General features: G+C 43.0%; 1 protein-coding gene and 1 non-coding gene across 2 annotated transcripts in view; both read right to left on the bottom strand.

Moving 5' to 3' along the window:
• LOC126184045 (rho GTPase-activating protein 45-like) overlaps positions 1-23,073 on the bottom strand; it is a 636,308-nt gene that overhangs the window by 123,016 nt on the left and 490,219 nt on the right. Inside the window, exon 9 of the mRNA XM_049926404.1 lies at positions 7,160-7,225. Coding sequence (XP_049782361.1) covers positions 7,160-7,225 — 66 coding nt within the window. The remainder of the gene's footprint in view (positions 1-7,159; positions 7,226-23,073) is intronic.
• Positions 16,332-16,406, bottom strand: Trnar-ucu (transfer RNA arginine (anticodon UCU)). The gene has a single exon. It is a non-coding gene; the product is annotated as a tRNA-Arg (tRNA).

Below are 23,073 nucleotides of genomic sequence, written 5' to 3'. Positions count from 1 at the left end.
CCCTCCTACCAACTTTGATCCTCCCACCCTCCTCCTGTGCTTGCTCCTCTGGGCACCCTCCCTCCCTTCTCTCCTTTTTCCCTCCCTCCTCCATTTCTCCCCGCCTCTCACCCGGGCTTCCCCTCTCCTGTCCCTCTCCTCCTGCCCCCGTATCCTCAGCCATTGGCATCCTTGTTCTCCCCTCTCCCCCACCTCACCCCTGTTCCCCTCATGGCAGGTCCCCGGACTCGCACACGCTACGTGGACATTCGCGCGCCGGAGATCACCGCCATCAGTGTATCGTGTGTGCCGTCATGCTTAGTGTTCAGTGTTCACCGTCACACTCCATCGTTCACCAGTGCCATCGTCTTCTTCAGTGTTTGTGCGTCGTATCAACAGTTTGCAGTGTGGATTCCCGTCGAGTGTGAACGGCTCCATGTTTGTCTTTATGTGTCTCCTGTTTTATTGCCCACCGTTCTGTAACTTATGTGCCTTCTTCGTGTTTATCTCTCATTGTGTATCCTATGGCTGAAGAGCAGCGTAGAATGCTGCTGACAGCCTGCCTGTTGTACAGGTTTAAAATAACAATAAAGAAAAAAAAAGAAAAAGAACTGAAGCACGAAAGATAACACACATACTGAAAACTAGTGCCACCAAAGATGACCAAAGTCAGAGCTATCGATAGTGAGACTATGAATTCGCAGGTGAGGTAGCATTGACTCTGTCCCTCTGTTTTTTGAGAAGGGAAAGGGCCGGATTCCAAACCGAGTTTAAACAGAAACCTCCATCCCTGTTAACCCGATTGCTCGCCAATTTAATCTCAACTGCCTCCCTAATAACACTGTCCCAATAGCTGGACGTGCATGCCAATATCTCGGTGTTATTATATAACATGGGGTGACCAGTATCCAAGCATTGTTCGGCAATAGCAGATCTACTTGGCTGCTGTAATCGTGTGTGCCGTTTATGCTCAGTACATCGGTCCTCCACGGTCCTGATAGTTTGACCAATATATGTCATGCCGCAGCTACAAGGAATACGATATACACCTGCCTTACGCAGTCCAAGATCATCCTTAACGGAACCCAAAAGTGCTCTAATTTTAGATGGAGGTCGTAAAACACATTTCACATCGTATTTCCATAAAATACGACCGATCTTGTTGGACGTGTTTCCTACATAAGGCAAAAAGGCAGTAGACTTAGGTGTTGACTCAGAATTATCATCAATCACCCGATGTACAGTTGGTCGATAGCGCAACGCACGTTAAATCTGTCTATAACTATAACCATTTTGACGAAATGTAACTTCAAGATGGGACAGCTCAGCTGGCAAATTCTCAGCGTCAGAAACGACATGTGGCCTGTGTACCAAGGTACGAAGTACCCCTTCACGCTGAGCCGTATGGTGACAACTATTAGCCTGTAAGTAAAAGTCGGTGTGAGTACGTTTCCTGTAGACTGCATGTCCCAATGATCCATCATCCTTCCTCCTAACCAACACGTCAAGAAAGGGAAGGCAACCATCCTCTTCCACCTCCATCGTAAAACGAATGTTCGGGTGGATCGAGCTCAGATATTCTAAAAAGACATTCAAACTCTCCCTACCATGATGCCGAGGCTTTAAATTTGCATGCACGCCGCCTGTCCGTTGCAGTTTGCCTTGAAAATGGCGGGGTGTTCTCCCGCCGAAATATCGGCGGTCGCTGAAAATGTTACCTGGCTGAATTCCCGGAAGTTATTTGAAAGTTGTATACGCCAGGAGAAACTCAGGTCCCACATTCATTCTCAGTAGTTATATTTAGTTTGGTTCTTGTAATAAACAGCTTTTATTGCAAAATGTGTTTCTCTCTTCAGCAACTCTTACTGCTCAATAAGAAGGTAGTTCAGGTTCAAGGTGCTTTTCGTACGCTCTCACTGACTGCTTTGCTTGCGAATATGTGAGAGTTGTGTCGTATGTGTATTGGTAGAATGTAGGTGAGTTTAATGGCTGCGCGTGCAATGTAGTGGTATGATGACGACGAGAGAAGGGAGGGGATGAAATCCGATGATGGGACATATGCTACACCGATCGAATAGCACAAAGGGAGCCTCCGATCTTGATGTCTGTATTCGACTTACGGATCACCATCGAAAGCGTCAAATACACTCACTACATGAGACACTGCGGAGTGATTTGCAATTTAATCTAAGACATTGTCGCAAAGACTGGTGATCAGGAATTTTACGCCACCGCCTGTCCTCCTCTTGCAGGTCATATACTGGCAGTGAAAATTTGTTCTATCACCAGGATTCGAACCTGCGTACCACGAATCGACCGCCACATCACAGGTGTTCGTTAGCGACCCTCGGAAGCGGGTGAAGAGATAGTGGATGTTATAACTGATGCGACATTGATTGCATGGTATGGGAGGACATGGTGATTTATGTCAGCCTGTGGCAGTACGTGTAGTGTATGGAGTTGTGAGGAAGGGGACACATTGTAATACGAATGCGCCATCTGGCCATGGTTCTCAAGGAATACTGTGAATTCTAGCGAGTTACTTCTGTGGAAAACATAAGCCTACCGAACACGCTGTTGGCATTTGATGAGGCTTGGGAACTTCAGCAGGTGGTGGAGGATGGTGGTTGGGGAGAAGGGTAAACGAATATTGACGGGGAGACAAAGTGTATGATGTTAGAAGGTTTGGAATGGATGATAGAACTTGCGAGAGGTGGAAACTACACGAAAGCTGTTAAAATGTTTCGAGGAGAAAGTACGGAGTTGTGTAGTACACTATCTGATGAAAAGTATTCGGACACCTATTATTAGAAGTTAACACGCAGTGTGTCCACCCTTTGCCTTTATGACTGCTTGAACTTTGATGGATACACTTCACTGAGTCGTCTGAATGTCTGTTAAGGAATGACAACCCATTCGACCTCAAGAACCGAAACCAGAGATGGTAGTTTTGTTGGATGCTGAGGTTTGGAGCGAATTCTGTGTCCAGTCTCATCCAAAATGTGTTCCATTTGGTTTATATCGGGACTCTGGACAGGCCAGTCCATTTAAGGAATGTTATTATCCACAGATCATTGTCTCACATATGCTGCTCTACGACAGGTTACACAGTCATGCTTATGGAAACAAGGATCGTCTCTGAACTGTTCCATAACTGTACACAGTACAGAACGCTTTACAATGTGGTCATATCCTTCCGTATGTAGCGTTTTCTTAAGCGCAATAAGGGGACCGCAGCTGATCTACGAAAAACCGCTACCTAGTAACACCATCCCTCCGTTCTTCACTGTTGGCACAACCTATGAAGACAGGTAACGTTCTCGAGGCATTCGCCGAACGCAAACTCTTCCTTCGGATTTCCACAGCGTATAATGTGATTCATCACTCCAAACTGACTCAGTATTTATAGATTTCCAGAAGGCTTTTGACACTGTACCTCACAAGCGGCTTATAATTAAATTGCGTGCTTATGGAATATCGTCTCAGTTACGCCATTGGATTCGTAATTTTTTGTCAGTGAGGTCACAGTTCCATCGAGTAAAACAGAAGTGACTTATGGCGTTCCCTAAGACATTGTTATAGGCCCTCTGTTTCGAGCTTCTGATGACTTTCCTAGACGATAAACGACAGCATTATCTGCAAACAACCTAACATGGCTGCTCAGATTGTCTCCTAAATCGTTTATCTACCGGGCGATCAGAAAATGTCTGAAACGCTTCTAGGGATGCTGCAGGGCACGTTCTACTGAGACATATACGTTCCGAAAAAAATTCTACACGTTTCGTCGTTTCGCTGTTATTTAGCACTGAAATTATCCAAGTGCGACACCACGTGCACACATTCAAGCGGTCTGCCAGGGACTGTGTTGCCCAAAAAGTGCTTTGTTTGAAGAGCTGAAACTTAAATTTGCGAGCGTGACGACCTGACTGACTAACTTCAATGCTAAAGAACTCGGAAACGGCGCAACGCATCGATTTTTTCTCTTAACATATATGTCTCTGTCCAATCTACCCTGCAAGTGTTTCCCACATTTTCTGATCACCCTGTATGTAAACGATTTAGGAGACAACCTGAGCAGCATTCTTACGTTGTTTGCAGATTATGCTGTCGTTTATCGCCTAGTAAATTCATCAGAAGATCAAAACAAATTGCAAAACCATTTAGAAAAGATATCTGTATGGTGCGAAAATTGGCAGTCAGCCCTAAATAATCAAAAGCGTGAGGTCATCCACATGAGTGCCAAACGGAATCCGTTAAACTTCCGTTACACGATAAATCAATCAAATCTAAAGGCCGTAAATTCAACGAAATACCCAGGAATTGCAGTTACGAACAACTTAAATTAGAAAGAATACATAAAACAGTTGTGGGGAAGGCGAACCAAAGACGGCGTTTTGTTGGCAGAAAACTTAGAAGATGCAACAGATCTACTTAAGAAACTGCCTACACCATGCTTGTCCGTCCTTTTTTGGAGTACTGCTGGGCGGTGTGGGATCCTTACCATATAGGATTAACGGAGTACATCGATGAAGTTCAAAGCAGTCAGCACGTTTTGTACTATCGAGAAATGGGGGAGACAGTGTAACGGACATAATACAGGATTTGGAGTAGACATCATTAAAACGAAACGTTTCTCATTGCGGCGGAGTCTTCTTATGAAATTTCAATCATCAGCTTTCTCCTGCGAATGCGAAAATATTACGTTGACGTCGAACTGCATAGGAAGAAAAGATCATCGTAATAAAGTAAGGGAAATCAGAGCTCGCACGGAATATATTAGTGTTCGTTTTGTGCGCTCCATGTTAGAAAGTGAAATATTAAAGAATTATTATGAAGGTGGTTCGATGAACCCTCTGCCAGGACTTGCAGAGTATCCATGTACGTGTAGATGCAGAAATCACTCGTATCTAGTCATCCACAGCCTAGTGGCGTCTCTATTTACACCACATCAAGCGTCGCTTATCATTTACTACAGAAATGTGTGGCGTATGAGGAGCTGCTCGATCACTGTATACCATTGTTTTTAACTCCATACACATAGTCATTGTGTTACCTGGACTGCGGGTAGCACTTTGGAACTCACGAGTGATTTCTTCCAGTGATTCCTTGTAACGGCATACAATCCCCCTCCGTAATGCTTGTCAGTACATGAAGTCTGCCTAATCAGGGTTTAGCCTGTAGTTATTCCTTCGCGTTTCCACTTCACAGTCACATCACCAACAGTAGAATTTGGCGTCTTTAGAAGGGTTGTTGTATGAGACAGGCAAAATATCCTCAGACTTCAAGAAGAATATAATAAGTCCAATCCCAACGAAAGCAGGCGTTGACAAATGTGAAAATTACCGAACTATCAGTTTAATAAGTCACGGCTGCAAAATACTAACGCGAATTCTTTACAGACGAATGGAGAAACTGGTAGAAGCCGACCTCGGGGAAGATCAGTTTGGATTCAGTAGAAATATTGGAACACGTGAGGCAATACTGACCCTACGACTTATTTTAGAAGCTAGATTAAGAAAAGGCAAACCTACGTTTCTAGCATTTGTAGACTTAGAGAAAGCTTTTGACTATGTTGAGGAGAATATTCTCTTTCAAATTCTGAAGGTGGCAGGGGTAAAATACAGGGAGCGAAAGGCTATTTACAATTTGTACAGAAACCAGATGGCAGTTATAAGAGTCGAGGGGCATGAAAGGGAAGCAGTGGTTGGGGGTGGGGGGGGGGGGGGGGAGTGAGACAGGGGTTTAGCATCTCCCCGATGTTGTTCAATCTGTATATTGAGCAGGCAGTAAAGGAAACAAAATAAAAATTGGGAGTAGGTACTAAAATCCATAGAGAAGAAATAAAAACTTTAAGGTTCGCCGATGACATTGTAATTCTGTCAGAGACAGCAAATGACTTGGAAGAGCAGTTGAACGGAATGGACAGTGTCTTGAAAGGAGGATATAAGATGAACATCAACAAAAGCAAAACGAGGATAATGGAATGTAGTCGAATTAAGTCGGGTGATGCTGAGGGAAATAGATTAGGAAATGAGACACTTAAAGTAGTAAAGGAGTTTTGCTATTTGGGGAGCAAAATAACTGATGATTGTCGAAGTAGAGAGGATATAATGGTTCAAATGGCTCTGAGCACTATGGGACTTAACATCTATGGTCATCAGTCCCCTAGAACTTAGAACTACTTAAACCTAACTAACCTAAGGACAGCACACAACACCCAGCCATCACGAGGCAGAGAAAATCCCTGACCCCGCCGGGAATCGAACCCGGGAACCCGGGCGTGGGAAGCGAGAACGCTACCGCACGACCACGAGATGCGGGCAGAGAGGATATAAAATGTAGACTGGCAATGGCAAGGAAAGTGTTTCTGAAGAAGAGAAATTTGTTGACATCGAGTATAGATTTAAGGGTCAGGAAATCGGTTCTGAAAGTATTTGTATGGAGTGTAGCCATGTATGGAAGTGAAACATGGACGATAAATAGTTTGGACGAGAAGAGAATAGAAGCTTTCGAAATGTGGTGCTACAGAAGAATGCTGAAGATTAGATGGGTAGATCACATAACTAATGAGGAGGTACTGAATAGGATTGGGGAGAAGAGGAGTTTGTGGCACAACTTGACTAGAAGAAGGGATCGGTTGGTAGGACATGTGCTGAGGCATCAAGGGATCACCAATTTAGTATTGGAGGGCAGCGTGGAGGGTAAAAATCGTAGAGGGAGACCAAGAGATGAATACAATATGCAGATTCAGAAGGATGTAGGTTGCAGTACGTACTGGGAGATGAAGAAGCTTGCACAGTATAGAGTAGCATAGAGAGCGGCATCAAACCAGTCTCAGGACTGAAGACCACAACAACAAGAACGACAACAACAAGGGTTGATACGTTTCTGATGGATTTTTTATCCAGCTGAGTTCTAATGACTAGTCTACATTCGAAGTCAGTGAGTGCTACTGACCGACCCATTATGTTGTTACTGCTTCTCTACTGGCAACACAATACTCCCCACTTCGTTCTATACCGGTGGGTGCGCCTCTCGTGATGTCCACCGTTTCATTGGATAAGGGTGTCCGGGCGCTTTTGGTCATATACCGTAGTTAGAGCAGAGTGTAGTGTACCTCGTCGTCGGGCAGGCAGGCGGCGGCCGCGGCTGCGGCGGCGGCGAGCGCTCGCGCCACCTCGCGGGCCCAGCGCGCCTTCAGCTGCTTGCGCACGCGCTCGTGCTCCGACCGGCGGTCCGTCAGCGCCTGCGCACACCACACTCGTATCAGCAACGATCCATCATTTCTTAACGTTACAAACGTTTTAGCATTGTACCACTAGCCACGAACTAAGCAATGAATGGAAAAGCTGCAGAATATTCAACTTGTCCTTGATATGATTTCAATGTGTGCAAAGAATAGAGACTTTCTTTCAGGGGAGTACGTACGTCCTATACCCACAGTGTTAAATTTGCAATATTGATGACCCATTATCTCAGAACCTGTGACAGATAGAGATCTGAAATTTTTGGGATGTATAGTATCACTCCTTTTCTGATTACTGAACCAGAATCAAAATGTACAGAGAAATAATTAGCTAGTTATGATTTTTAAAAAATGGTGTTCAATATTTTCTTTTCGAAGTCCACTTTTTCTTCCGTAGGTAAAAATTTGTTAGAGGTAGAGATGTTTTGGAAGGTTCAGTAGCTGCAGTGGTAACGTAGTAACTGCTAAGTGGTAACGTAGTGTAAAATTAGAGATCTGTATCTGTAATAGTTCCTGAGATAATGGGTCAAATACTTTTAAAAATGTCATTTCCGGCAAATCAAGTTGAAACATTTTATTTGATATTAACTTACACATGGAGGTATGCCAGCTTCTAGAAACAGCCAGGCCCATAAGCAGCATTATCTGGATCCTGTTCTTGATTATCCTGCAAACCTAGAAGCTTCTTGTTTTCCTGCATCTTGCCTCTTTAGTCATTTCCTCTGCTGCACGCTGGGCTTTCATGATCCTGAGTCGATCCATTCGCTGAAAGCCTTGCAGTGTGTTGACACCTGGAGTGATACCAAGTTCCTCTAGTACCCCAACTCTTGCCTTTATACCATCAGTAAACGTTATCACAGCATCACAAACACCCAAGCATAGAGTTTTCCTTCCTACAAAGACATTTTTTGGTATGTGGGTCCAAATTGCACTACTGAAAGACTCATTCGGGTTTTGTGTTCGACCATGGAGACATTTGGAAAGAAGGTCAGGGTGAGCTAATTCTCTATATATTGGTTTAATAGCTTCCATCACTGCAGATGGTATGCTGTTTTTGTGCCTAAATTGTTCCTCGCTACCCGCTGCCTGAGCTTTGCGGTTCTTGCACCACGAATCAGCACCAGGTGGACAAAGACCATGTATGGGTGTATCATCAGTGGAAGATTTGTGGAAGAATGTAGCCCACACTGCTCGTTTCATCCCTTGTAGGTCATGTGTATTGTTTATTATTGCCATTCCGTAATAATGCTGCAGTTCATCAATGTTTCTGTCTGTAAGTCTTCCTTTACCGTTTAGAGTCTTTTCATCAGATAACTTCTCTTTTCCATTTGTCTGCTTCAATCTTCGGAAACGTGTTCCCATCCGTTTTTGAACGTGGCCCACACATTCAATCTTAACAATCTGCTTATTACCATAAGGTTGGCTTTCCACTACCGATTTGTAAGCTTTTGAATCACCATCCCCCAAGTACTCAGTGTAACACACACCTCTCTCCTGTTGTGAATGTCTGAACATAGAAACAACTGCAGTAGCATCCATATCCCCATTAGTTCCCTCATAATTCTTAGCACAATTTATTTTATAGGTTTTCACTTGTTTCATCAACTGATTTACACTGATGACAGTATTTAGTTAGCACTTCAATGTCTAAAACTTTACCTGTGTCAACACTAGTGACAGTTGCAACTGCATTTTTTCATGTGTGACCTCTCTTCTGCCATGTGCCATCAACTGCCACAGATAAGTCTGTTGTGCTATTTAATTCTACTGCTTCTTTAGCAGCAGTTTTCATAGAAGCAGCAGCAAAACATTTGACACATTCACCAATTACTTCTGTGTACTTACTTGATCTGGTTGGTGGGTTTGGCAAGTTCAGCGTTGCACATAATACTTCAACTGCAGTAAATCCTTTCCCAACGCACCCATTCCATACAGGAATCTAACATTGCTCTCAAACAAGTCATTCTTGCAATTTTCAGAAGTCCAAAATGATGTCGAGAGCCGGCAAACTTCCCCCTGAATATTGGATTTTTGTTAGCCAGTCCAGTTCTTGCAGATGACTCCTCAGAGATGCTAATTTGCTCACCACAAACCTTACATGACACAGCATTTTGCAAAACTTGTCCTAACACACTCAAATCTAAAAGAACATAACCTAAACTATTTTGATCTTTGCCAATAAATAAATCCTCATTGTTTCCAAGTTTCCTCTTTGAAGCACTAGTTGGCGTTTCCTTATCACGGGTCTATGAAAAATCTATTTCAGGATCAACACTGGATGCAGATTTTGTGATATGCTGATTTCCATGAAAAGGTTGGTTCTTAAAACAACCTTTTCTTTTCGTCATGTTGAAAAGAGGTATAAGAGCGTATAATAACACACCAAACCACTATGTTTTCAGTTCAAAACTTATGAAACACGACAACTACTAAGTAAATAAACAAAATGCATGTGCTATACCGCCATTTCTGTTTACACAGTGCATCCAACCTCTTGACACGAACATTAACCTGATTTCAAGGAATAAATAGCTGAAAACCACAGCCTTCTAGATTGAATAGTTCAAGAGATAGTGATACTTAGACAAGTCAGTGCAGAACGACTGGATAATTTTACACACGCAATATTAACTTCGAAATGATAAAAACTACACTTACAATTGGAATTTTTTGACAAATAAAGCATCAAATTATTCAGGAGATATCAAATATTAATAAGAGATTATAATCCGAAAATGTCACTTTTTGACATATTCCGCCATACTTACTCCCCTTAAATGTACAGAAATTTATAATGAAGCGCTTCGCAAAACGAAAAGACGTAGGAAGGTATGACTACAATATCAATGATTCACAATTAGACTCAAACAACTCGTGCAAAAACCTGCATACTAGCGAACCAACAAAGCTTCGCTAGTATCTACGGTCGGACGACTTCTCTGGCGTAGCTGTCATAAATTATAAACACATAACTACATCGCGTATCAATCTATCTGTTAGTGATAACCGTACCGAAATGTGTACCGTAGTACTCGATGTTATACTCAAATTAAAATTACTTGGTGGTTGACAGAGGACAGTGTCGCCGGCGTGCAACCCAGCTACTCTTCACAAGGCGCTGTACGTACCTACCGGACAGGCTCTCGAGAAAGAGCTGCGACTGAATGTCGGCTGGCACCTACCAATCGACTCGCTTAAACGTTAGTCACAAAGTAATTTCAATCGGAGTAAAGTCGTGAAACACAGACACAAAAACGCAGAGGGTGACTTTAATTTACGCTATGTATAGATAGATATGTATAGATTCTGGTCAAGCTCTCTGCTGTCTCATGTCACGGCGGCTGTTTACTTTACTCCATTTGCCTGACAAATACAGCCTTTTTTTATACCTGGCCAACTCACAGCTCCCATCATTGCTACGAGATGTTACTCCGAACGCCAGTTTAATATGGGACAGATAACAATACATACACACATCAAAACATGATTTTCATCACCCCAGTTCCCAGAACTCCTGAAGATAGACGTTGACTGTGGATATTGTATCACAGACACAGTCCCTTTGACTGTTCAGAGATGTCAGTAAACCCGCCCAAAGAAGTAAACAACCATGCATGAGCAACGCCTATTAGACGGAGGGGTCCGACAGCCGATCAGTTCCAGTCATTCCACCAGGAAGGATGTACACGGCTCATGTTGTTTGTAGTTCAACCATGCCTATACGGTCAATACCGCGGTTCGATGGCGTCCGCATAGTTACTTTCTGCCAGGAAGGGCTCTCAACAAGGGAAGTGTCCAGCCGGACATGGAAAAGATACAGAGAGACAGGAACTGTCGATTACATGCCTCGCTCGGGCTGCCCAAGGGCTACTACTGCAATGGATGACCGCTGTCTACGGATTATGGCTCGGAGGAACCGTGACAGGAACGCCACCATGTTGAATAATGCTTTTCGTGCAGCCACAGGACATCGTGTTACTACTCAAACTGTGCGCAATAGGCTGCATTATGCGCAACTTCACTCCCGATGTCCATGGCGAGGTCCATCTTTGCAACCACGACACCATGCAGCGCGGTACAGATGGGCCCAACAACATGCCGAATGGACCACTCAGGTTTGGCATCACGTCCTCTTCACCGATGAGTGCCGCATATGCCTTCAACTAGACTATCGTCGGAGGCAACCCGGTCAGGCTGAATGCCTTAGACACACTGTCCAGCGAGTGCAGCAAGGTGGAGGTTCCCTGCTGTTTTGGGGTGGCATTATGTGGGGCCGACGTACGCTGCTGCTGGTCATGGAGGGCGCCGTACGACTGTAAGATACGTGAATACCATCCTCCGACCGATAGTGGAACCATTAGACTGCTTACATCATGCTTGGCCGCCCTATTCCGGAGTATTGCTGTGCGGTGTGGGATTCGCATCAGATGGGGCTGACGGATGACATCGAAAAAGTACAAAGAAGAGGAGCTCGTTTTGTATTATCCTGAAGTAGGGGAGGTGGTGCCACAGACATGATACGTGAATTGGAGTGGCAATCACTAAAACAAAGGCGTTTTTCGTTGCGACGGGATCTTCTCATGAAATTTCAATCACCTGTTTCCTCCTCCGATTGCAAAAACATTCTGTTGGCACGCACCTACATAAGGAGATATGATCATCACGATAAAATAAGAGAAATCAGGGCTCGCACAGAAATATTTAAGTTCTCGTTTTTCCCACACGCCGTTCGAGAGTGGAACGGGAGAGACAGTCTCGGCCAGGCGCTTTATAGTGAATAGCAGAGTAATCGCGTAGGTGCAGATGTAGATGCATATTGGCAGCATATGGCGAGGCACTCGTCTTCATGGACGACAATTCGCGCCCCCATCTTGGACATCTTGAGAATGACTTGCTTCAGGAAAACGACATCGGTGGTGGTGGTTAGTGTTTAACGTCCCGTCGACAACGAGGTCATTAGAGACGGAGCGCAAGCTCGGGTTAGGGAAGGATTGGGAAGGAAACCGGCCGTGCCCTTTCAAAGGAACCATCCCGGAATTTGCCTGAAACGGTTTAGGGAAATCACGGAAAACCTAAATCAGGATGGCCGGAGACGGGATTGAACCGTCGTCCTCCCGAATGCGAGTCCAGTGTGCTAACCACTGCGCCACCTCGCTCGGTTAAAACGACATCGCTCGACTACAGTGACCAGCACGTCCTCCTGACATGAACCCTATCGAACATGCCTGGGATACATTGAAAAGGGCTGTTTATGCACGACGTGACCCACCAACCACTCTGAGGGATCTACGCCGAATCGCCGTTGAGTGGGACAATCTGTACCAACATTGTCTCGATGAACTTGTGGATAGTATGCCACGACGAATACAGCCATGCATCAATGAAAGAGGACGTGCTACTGGATATTATAGGTACCGGTGCGTACAGCAGTCTGGACCACCACCTCTGAAGGTCTCGCTGTATGGTGGTACAACATGAAATGTGTGGTTTTCATGAGCAATAAAAAGGGCGAAAATGATGTTTATGTTGATCTCTATTCCAATTTTCTGTACAGGTTCCGGAACTCTCAGAACCGAGGTGATGCAAAATTTTTTTTTGATGTCTGTATATTACCCACTCATCGTTACTATAATTTTGTACGTCAATCTTTTGCCTGTGTGAGTCAATTTATTATTGAAAACCGTTTAAAATTCCTGACAGTAGTTCATAAAATTGGCCTTTGCGTAGAGAAAGGAAAATGCAGCTGAGGACTTTAATTTATAATATGTGCACATAACAATTTGTTTCTTCTGGTGCAAGCAATACCTCCTCAAGACCAACCTGTCCAAAACCTAGGCATTAATTATAGGACGAACCATTCACAGCTTCTAACTTCAAGACTTCTGCCTCACCATCTACTACCGTCCTAAACCTCTAAGTAACAAACTAAAATATCTTGGAATAATCCTCGACTGGCAACTAACATGGAACCCTCACCTACTAATCATCCAATAAAAAGCCCACAATAGACTAGAACTGCTTAAAATACTAACTGGCTGAACTTGGAAATTATACCCCTTCACTATCCTACATACTTACAAAATCTTGACCCGTTCTCTATTACGTCAATGTTGCATGCATTTCCGTCCCTCTTATGTTAGTCTCTCCATATCCTTGAATTTCATGCACTCCGCATTGTTTTCCGCAGACGCTTACCCTCCCTTACGTGGATCTTCTACAATCTCATCAAATTTCACCCTTCCACACCAACATCGAACACCACCGCATATCCTATGCTATCCACAATCTTGATTCCAGTCACCACATTGTTTTCCTTCTAATTACCAATGCTGGTATAATGCCGCGCGTTTACAAACAACTACCACCATCCATAAACCCGCACGCACTGCGTATCCTGTTCCAACACAAATTCAGCCGACACGCTCTCCCAGACAATGAAATCCGCCCCGACATTTATCAATCCTACGAACTATAACTCCACATCATGGCTCTCCACCTACCAAATTTATGTTCCCCTACCAGCTTCCCACTGTCAACCCTACCACCTACATTCATTTCTATTAATAACAAACAACGGCTTATATAACTACACACGACCCGATCCGCACCATTCTCCACACGGTCTCAGTGGGTTATATCCCCAAGATATTTAATTTTTTTTTTTGCCTTTTCTGTTTGGTCACTATCTATTTTCAGAAACTTCTGTGCATTTTTAATGTTTGTAAAAGTTTTGATTTTCCCTGAAGAGATTTTAATGCCATTCCTACTGACTATTTTTTCTCTAAAAGACTGAGTTCTGTTAAAGTAAATGTCATATTTTCAGAAGGTACAGCAAAGCTATCTGCAAATGTGAGACAATGTGTCCGAATATTTTCGTTTTCTCTTCCCAACTTTAGCGCTGAAATCTCATCATTTATGCAGTTTTACATTCAAACAGCTAAAAAGAACTGGTGATAGTCCATCTCTTTTCCATATACCTGTGTGTATTTCGATGGGCTAATATTTGTTGCCATAAATTTCATTTTAGATAGTGTCTGTTAGTGTTTTACGAACTAGGTTTGCTAATTTAGATTTTGTACAAAATCCTCGAATTATTACATCCACAGTTAGTCTTTCAACGGAATCAAACATCTTTTTGCAATCAAAAACATTTCCATAATTATTATGAATTCTTTAAACTGTGACTTCAGATTAAATATTTGTTCAGAAAACGATCTTCCCTTCCTAAAAACATCATGATATGTACCTGAATGACTGTCCAGTGTTTATTCTACTCAGTTAAGTGAAATCTTGAAAAATATTTTACATGCAGTTAGCCGCAAAGAAGTTCCTCTGTAGTTGTTAACGTCTTGTTTGTTGCCTTTCTTGTGTAGTGGATGTACGAAGGCTACCTTCCAGTCTGCTGAGGTTTTTACTGTCATCCAGATTTACTCATAGATTAATTTTAGCTCATTTTTTAATTTTTTGTAACAACTTTTCACTGAAGAACGGGGTATTGTACCGCTCGCAGCTCACCCTCTACCCACACGGAGTGTGTGTGTGTGTGTGTCGGGAGGGGGGGGGCGAAGTAAAAGACAGAAAAAAACCAAATTTGTAGTGATATGGAATGAAATGATCATATAGTTTGAGTCGTAGGTAAGGTGGCTGACGGTTCATTGGCAGAACACTGGAAAAATGCAGTCAGTTTACAAAGGAGACTGCTTACCCATCTTAGAATATTGTTCAAGTGTGTGTGACTCGTACCCCTGCGAGCCTACTTACAAAGTTTCAAGAACTGGTATTAAGTGAAGACTCTAAACATATCGTTCATCCCCTTACGTGTCGATCCCTTAGTGGCAGTAAAGACATCATTGGCACTACTTACAGCACAGTGGTATTTAAATACTCATCATTCCCGCTCTCCATATGGGACTGGAACGGGAAGAAAGTTTAAGAAGTTGTAGCATGCGAAATACTCTATACCGTGCACGTCTCAGTGGTTTCCACAATATACACGGTGTAAAAGAACAACATGTACAACATTTTGGAGTGTATGGAACACATAAAATGACCCTTTTTTGTGACATAAAGTCGCAGGTGCAACGTTACCCCGCAAGGAATCCATGAAAGTTTTGATGCTACTGATATTCAGAGACGGTGTGATGCTTTTTGTTGTTAAAGATGCTGCCGAAAATGGCGCCTTCTTACATTAATGGACAACTGGCTTCTGCGTGCCAACGTATCTGACGGTGTTGTTCACAGCTATCTGATTGGGCCGTAGCTTCTGCCTAACACGCTCTGTGAAGGATGTTACTGTATCTTTCTCCGTGAAGTACTAACTGAAATGTTGGAGAAGCCTCACACTTTGCCGTTGATGCCAGCAAAGATTTAAACAATGTTTCCCCAACTGTAGGATTTGGAGGGGTGAACCGGTACCGTAGCCTCCAAGTTTCACCGACTTTACTTTTATAGTTTTCTTTTTGTGTGGGGAGATGAAGCGTTCGGTACACGAGACACCGAAAGACACTCCAGAAGAGCCGCTTGCCCATTTTAGGCTGGTACTGCAGCAGTTATTCGTGATAAACCTGGTTGTTTTGAGAGTGAGATACAATCATTGGCACGCAGATGCCAGTTGTGCATTAATATAAACAAACGACATTTTCAGCAACATCTCTAAAACAATTCATCACATTGCAGTTTGAACATCGCCTGTAAGTATCAATAGCGTAACTTTGATTGTCCTTATAACAAACTAAAAGACTTTTGACTAACGTTCGACAGGCAACTTACTTTGTCCGTAAATCAGTTAAAGCTAATGTTGGGTTACTTCCTTCGAATAAACGGCTGCCTATGACGACAGAGCCTAACATTTGTTATACTGTTTTTAATGAATATTTACTCCATGTTACGAGAAGATGAGCAGGAGCCTGTAGCGACATATAGCTGTAATTAAGCCATATATGTATGGCATCTAGCGGCTAAGTTCTGTACCAGTATTGAAATCACCCTTTAAGCATGTGGCAACTGTCATAGTCAAGTCTAATACTTAAGTGAAATTACAATTAAATCAGTACCATTAGCTGTTGGCAGGCATTGATATACATCTACGGGGACAGTTGAAAATGTCTGCCCCGACCGGGACTCGAACCCGGGATCTCCTGCTTAGACAGCAGACGCTCTATCCAACTGAACCACCGAGGGCACAGAGGATAGGGCGACTGCACGGACTTATCGCCGGCACGCTCCCCGTGAGACCCACATTCTCAACTTATAGACCACACACTACATTCGTAGTGCCCCTGCTACTATACCCATTACTCGCGGCAGACAATCCACCGAGTCCCGTACGAGTTCAGGCAATTTGTGTGCATCCGCACTGAAGAAGGTCAGCAGCTGGTTAGCCTTAACGATATGAAGATGGCACCTGTTCTTTCGGACATCTCCGAAAGAACAGATGCCATCTTCATAATACTTAAGTGTCGCACACCTTCTGTGTATCAAACGATGCCAATTAAATGCTTCTGGATGAATTCGTTGAGGATAGTTATTGAATAAATGACACACTCCTTCGGCGAAGGATTAATGAAGTAAAGTTCTGTCAGACAAATATCTAAAAACAGTGAGAATCTACACTAATGGCCATTAAAAATGCTACATCTAGAAGAAATGCAGATGATAAACGAGTATTCATTGGACGAATATATTATACTAGAAATGACATGCGATTACATTTTCACGCAATTTGGGTACATAGATCCTGAGAAATCAGTACCCAGAACAACCACCTCTGGCCGTAATAACGGCCTTGATACGCCTGGACATTGAGTAAAACAGAGCTTCGATGGGGTGTACAGGTACAGCTGCCCATGCAGCTTCAACACGATACCACAGTTCATCAAGAGTAGTGACTGGCGTATTGTGACGAGCCAGTTGCTCGGCCACCATTGACCAGACGTTTTCAGTTGGTGAGAGATCTGGACAGTGTGCTAGCCAGCACAGCAGTCGAACATTTTCTGTATCCAGAAAGGACCACACAGGACCTGCAACATGCGGTCGTGCATTATCCTGCTGAAATGTAGGGTTTCGCAGGGATCAAATGAGGGGTAGAGCCACAGGTCGTAACACATCTGAAATGTAACGTCCACTGTTCAAAGTGCCGTCAATGCGAACGAGAGGTGACCGAACAGTGTAACCAATGGCACCCCGTACCATCACGCCGGGTGATACGCCAGTATGGCGATGACGAATACACGCTTCCAATGTGCGTTCACCGCGATGTCGTCAAACACGGATGCGACCATCATGATTGCTGTAAACAGATTTTAGATTCATCCGAAAAAATGACGTTCTGCCATTCGTGCACCCAGGTTCGTCGTTGAGTACACCATCGCAGGCGCTCCTGTCTGTGATGCAGCGTCAAGGGTAACCGCAGCCATGGTCTCCGAGCTGATAGTCCATGCTGCTGCAAACGTCGTCGAACTGTTAGTGCTGATGGTTGTTGTCTTGCAAACGTCCCCATCTGTTGACTCAGGGATCGAGACGTGGCTGCACGATCCGTTACAGTCATGCGGATAAGATGCCTGTCATCTCGACTGCTAGTGATACGAGGCCGTTGGGATCCAGCACGGTGTTCCGTATTACCCTCCTGAACCCCCGGATTCCATATTCTGCTAACAGTCATTGGATCTCGACCAACGCGAGCAGCAATGTCGCGATACAATAAACTGCAATCGTGATAGGCTACAATCCGATTTTTGTCAAAGTCGGAAATGTGATGATACTCATTTCTCCTCCTTACGCGAGGCATCACAACAACGTTTCATCAGGCGACGCCGGTCAACTGCTTTTTGAGTATGAGAAATCGGTTGGAACCTTTCGTTATGTCTGCACGTTGTAGGTGTCGCCACCGGCGCCAACCTTGTGTGAATGCTCTGAAAGGCTAATCATTTGCATATCACAGCATTTTCTTCCTGTCGGTTAAATTTCGCATCTGTAGCACGTCATCTTCGTCGTGTAGAAATTTTAATGGCCAGTAGTGTAAAAGACTACACTTTGATTTGAAAGAGGTGTCCGGAACCGCGCGACTGCTACGGTCGCAGGTTCGAATCCTGCTTCGGGCATCGATGTGTATGATGTCCTTAGATTAGTTAGATTTAAGTAGTTCTAAGTTCTATGGGACTGATGACCTCAGATGTTAAGTCCCATAGTGCTCAGAGCTATTTGAACCATTTTGAAAGAGGTAGGTTTTAAATCGCTGGAGGTGGAAACAACCACCTTATCTAGCCTAATCTCGAATGTATGAAGGCTATTATGGAAGTAAGGAAAGAATGAACATTAGATATTGACGTCCCACCAGCAGTGCGATCATTACAGACGGTGCACAAGCTCCGATTAAAAAAGGATGGGGCAGGAATTTGACTATGCCTTTTTCAAAGGAACCCTCTAGGCATGTGCCTGGAGTGATTTAGGGAAACCATGAAAAATGAAACTCAGGATGGCCGGACGAGGTTTTGAACCATCGGCCTCCCGAAAACGGCTCCAACGCGCTCACCACTGCGACTCATCGGTCGGTGTTGTAGAAGTAACAGACTTTCCACAAGAATAAAGTGACTTTGTTTAGTCGTCATCATGTCAACAGTATGTATTGCGTAGTACTAATGGTACTCCAGGTCAATATTGTACGAAGCTGGAGAAAGGTAACCTAATATTAGCACTGTTATTGTCCTTCGAGCAAAGTCTGAAACGAAAATCATGGCGTACACAAGTGGACGAGCATCAGTGAATAAGAATTCTTTCTGGAGTAAACGTTAAGAGTTTGAGCAAACAACAATGAGTCATGTTCGGTTTGTATTGGCTGGTGTTCACTCGTGCCCCACTCGTTGTCGGTCTTCTAGCGAATCACCAATGTATGTTCGCGTCCTCCCCGCTTTGGCGCTAGGAGTAGAGAGAGTATTCATTTGTTGTTTTCTGTGTGAAGTGCTAAGTAATTCTGTTGTTGGATTGATGGATCTTATGGGCGCTCAGCATCGAGATCATCAACGCTTTTGTTGTTGACATGACTTCTGCGAATGGTGGAGTGGTACGAAGAGAATGTAATGTTGGTAGTAGAAGAATCTGAATCTCATAATTGCTCATAGGACACAAAAGATAAGGAGCACAAATGCCGAAGAGAATTATATATGATCGACAGAAAATTTCCGAAACACTCAATGGCCCAACTGGGGACATGAGCAAGAGGATAGATTTATTAGTACTTTCCGGCAGGTGAGACTGAAGTAAATGAGAGCAGGGTTTTTAATTATTTTATTATAAAAGAGTTGCATAATAAATTTCCTTGAAAGTAAACCAGTATGTAAATGTGCGTACAGGGGGTTTCAAAAGTGGTGATCAATATTCAGGGATATGACAGGAATGATCATTCGAAACAAAAAGACCTATGAGATATTCTTGATCTTCGATATTGTGAATCAAATCTCTTCTACTGCAAGCTCTTTGCTTTCCATATTTTGGGAAATGTCCAGAAAACATGTGCTCTACAATGCATACCTTAAAAGTTATGAGCACTTGTTCATTAGAAGAGTTGTGGTCCAAAGTACCGAAGATGTAGCTGTTAACGTATGCATTTTACAGAACATTTTTTCTGGACATTTTTTTCTTGTTTTGGTCCATACTACCACTTCCCAAAATATGGAAAGCAAACAGCTTGCAGTTGAAGAGATTTGCTTCACAGTATCGAAGATCAGAAACTGCTCATAGCTCTTAAGATATGCGTTTTAGAGGCCATGTTTACTTGACTATTTTGTTTAGAATGGTCATTCCTGTCATATCCCTGAATATTGTTCATCACTTCTGAAACACCCTGTATTATGCTGATGAAAATGAAAAATATGCGAAAGACATGATCATTCTCGTTTCTTACGTCCATAGTGACTGTAATGACATAGCTGATGCATCACTGTAATTTGAGAAGTTTTTTTATGAAATGACCCAAAATATAAAAATTGTTGCCCCTCTACTAAGCTATACAGCGGAATTCATCAAGTAGCCTATGTGGTAAGTTATATGTATCTTTCATATTTCTTTAATCATATTTTATTGAACTTGTCTTATTTATATGTATTTTAATAAAATCCTATCACTCCAAACTTCAAGAACTGTCTAAGATACAGCAGCAATTGAAATGCGAAACAATTCCTAACGTAAATATCTCCAGTTGCTAATATCCAGAGGGTACACGCTAGCCATTCTTAAGGGTGTATTCATCTTCGATAATTAGTGTTCTGTTTTTGTATTTCCTCGTTAGATGTATTCAGATTCCAATGTGTTCAATGTTTTGGAATAATGCTAAATATGACTGGAGCTACAATTTGATGTTAAGTGAAGTAACTTCATGCCATACACGCTTACGAGTAAGTTCAGAACCTACATTTTTCTTTTCCTTCGTAATTTTGCTTGCATCGCCATACAAAATGATTCTATCTGAATAGAAAGATTTGCTCCGTGGCTGTAACTAATGTTGTTATCGAGTGAAACCTGTGTGAAGATTAGTAGTTGCGTTCGTAGGGTGGCACGCAGTTCTTGTTCTCTCATGGTCCATCACATTGTAAACGTTTATTCTAGGATGCAAGCGACTGGGAGTGAAAACTGTCGTATTATCCCCGGAGGTCAAAGAGGCTTAAGATTTTGTATACGATGGTCGTAGTCCTTTCAATAACTCACTGCGCCGTGCTTTGTCGTTCTGCAGCCTAATGTGTTGTATCAGCGCGAACCTGCATGCAGTATTGCTGTAGTAACATGGAACGTTGAAATAAATACATGAAGAAAGCTGACAGTTTAACTTACTTCAAACAGAGCCTATTGTTTCAGTACAGAGACGGTATAACTGATCGTGACAAGATTATCGAAGTTGGTGAAATTAACATAAAGAGTGGATTGTTAGCAGTGTTATTTGGCGTATATTTTCTAACTACATTCAGAAACAGAAAACTGGTTCAAAAAGCAAATGCTGTTAGATTACCTGACGAAAATGAAAGAATGCTGGCTAGAGTCGTATTACAATTTCTGCTTTACGTATTACGAAGTAATTGGTTTTAGTCGAGAATTACCCTGCTTTACTAAACTGATGAGTAGCAGTCGAAAATAAGTATTAGAAAGAAGTGCAAATTAACGAAGGTAATGAATTAATGCAGACACTGTTCTGAATGAACGTACAGTTCCAAGTAGTCTTTCTGTTTGCCGCGCGGAGTGGCCGCGCGGTTAGGGGCGTCATGTCACTAATCGTGCGGCCTCTCCCATCGGAGGTTCGAGTCCTCCCTCGGGCATGGGTGTGAGTGTTGTCCTTAAGTTACTTTAAGTAGTGTGTAAGTCTAGGGACCGATGACCTCAGCAGTTTGGTCCCTTAGGAATTCACACACACTGTCTTTCTGTTTGCCAAGTAAATATCGAACATACAGTTGGTTTTCAAATGGTTCAAATGGCCCTGAGCACTATTGGACTTAACATCTGAGGTCATCAGTCCCCTAGAACTTAGAACTACTTAAACCTAACTAACCTAAGGACATCACACACATCCATGCACGAGGCAGGATTCGAACCTGCGACCGTAGCAGTCGCTCGGTTCCAGACTGAAGCGCCTAGAACCACTCGGCCACCACGGCTGGCACAGATGGTTTTCAAAGAGAAATGTTTATTTATGGGCTGTCCATTTTCTGCCTGAATCTACCTGTACATCGTAACTATAATGCTGAAGATAAGTTGTTAACTGAATAATAGTGTAGTCACATGTAACTTAAATGTACCATATGATAGATTATTAATTGTGAATTTTACTTTCCTTGAAAAACGTCTGTGACACAGTGATATCATGTAGCCTCTGCGTCACAATTCGTTATTTAGAATGCAAACAGAGTGTGAAGATATGTAATAACAATATTACATGGTAAAAGTGAATAAACTGTTTTGAGAAAAGCATTAGCTAACAGAAGAACACAAATGAAGTACGTTACACAAACTGTGCTTGTGCTGGCTTTCTAGTGGTCTCGTAGTCGACGGGACAACAGCTCTTATTCTTCCTTCTGCTTAGTGTACATACGTTTGCTATCTTATAGTTTACGAAAATAGCATGTGTCTGACTTTCAGTAATGTCTGTCTAGCTTGTGGCATATCAGCTAGAGCAGGGCTTTACTGCTCGGCGGCTACTTGTTTATTCCGTCAAATTCTCAGCTGCAATCACTAGGCTGAGTCTCGATTTCAGATCTTTCCAGCACAGAAAATTGTCATATGGCTGTCGGAAAATGAACCTGACCCGTTTCCATCGCTACCCAGCAACGAAAATCCTTAGACCACTATGATGTCACGGAAATAGTAATACCTGTGCTTGTCCAGCAATCCTTCGTGCTGTATCAGTGTCGGACGATAAGACGGACATGCAGTATATACTCGTACATCCGCATTACCGGACACTAATGTCGTAGGAGGCCGCATGTCGAATGATCTTTCCTGAACACTGAGTGTTTGTGTCTCTAATGCACTCCATCGTTTCTTCTGAGCTATATCAAATAAAATAAGCACAGTTCTAGGCAGACTAGATATTCAATCCATGTTCCAAGGAAAATTAAAGAAGTTTTGTGCCCAGTAAAAGATCTGGTCACAGTTCTCCTGGAATTTGTAAAACTTCCTCTGAATGCAGTTACAGTGTTCAGTCTGTACTTAAATTTTCATAACGCTGAACAAAGTACCGACGCCATATTTCATATGGCGATTTTCACAAATCTGTTGGCGAACTCAGACAAATAAAATCTACGAATATGTTTGATGAAACGAAGATCTTATCCCACGCATCTGCGCAGTGGTTTCTGTCATCAGTGAAG

The sequence above is a fragment of the Schistocerca cancellata genome, chromosome 4 (genome assembly GCF_023864275.1).
Source record: "Schistocerca cancellata isolate TAMUIC-IGC-003103 chromosome 4, iqSchCanc2.1, whole genome shotgun sequence".
Taxonomy (NCBI): domain Eukaryota; kingdom Metazoa; phylum Arthropoda; class Insecta; order Orthoptera; family Acrididae; genus Schistocerca; species Schistocerca cancellata.
This window is presented reverse-complemented; position numbering and strand designations above follow the sequence as displayed.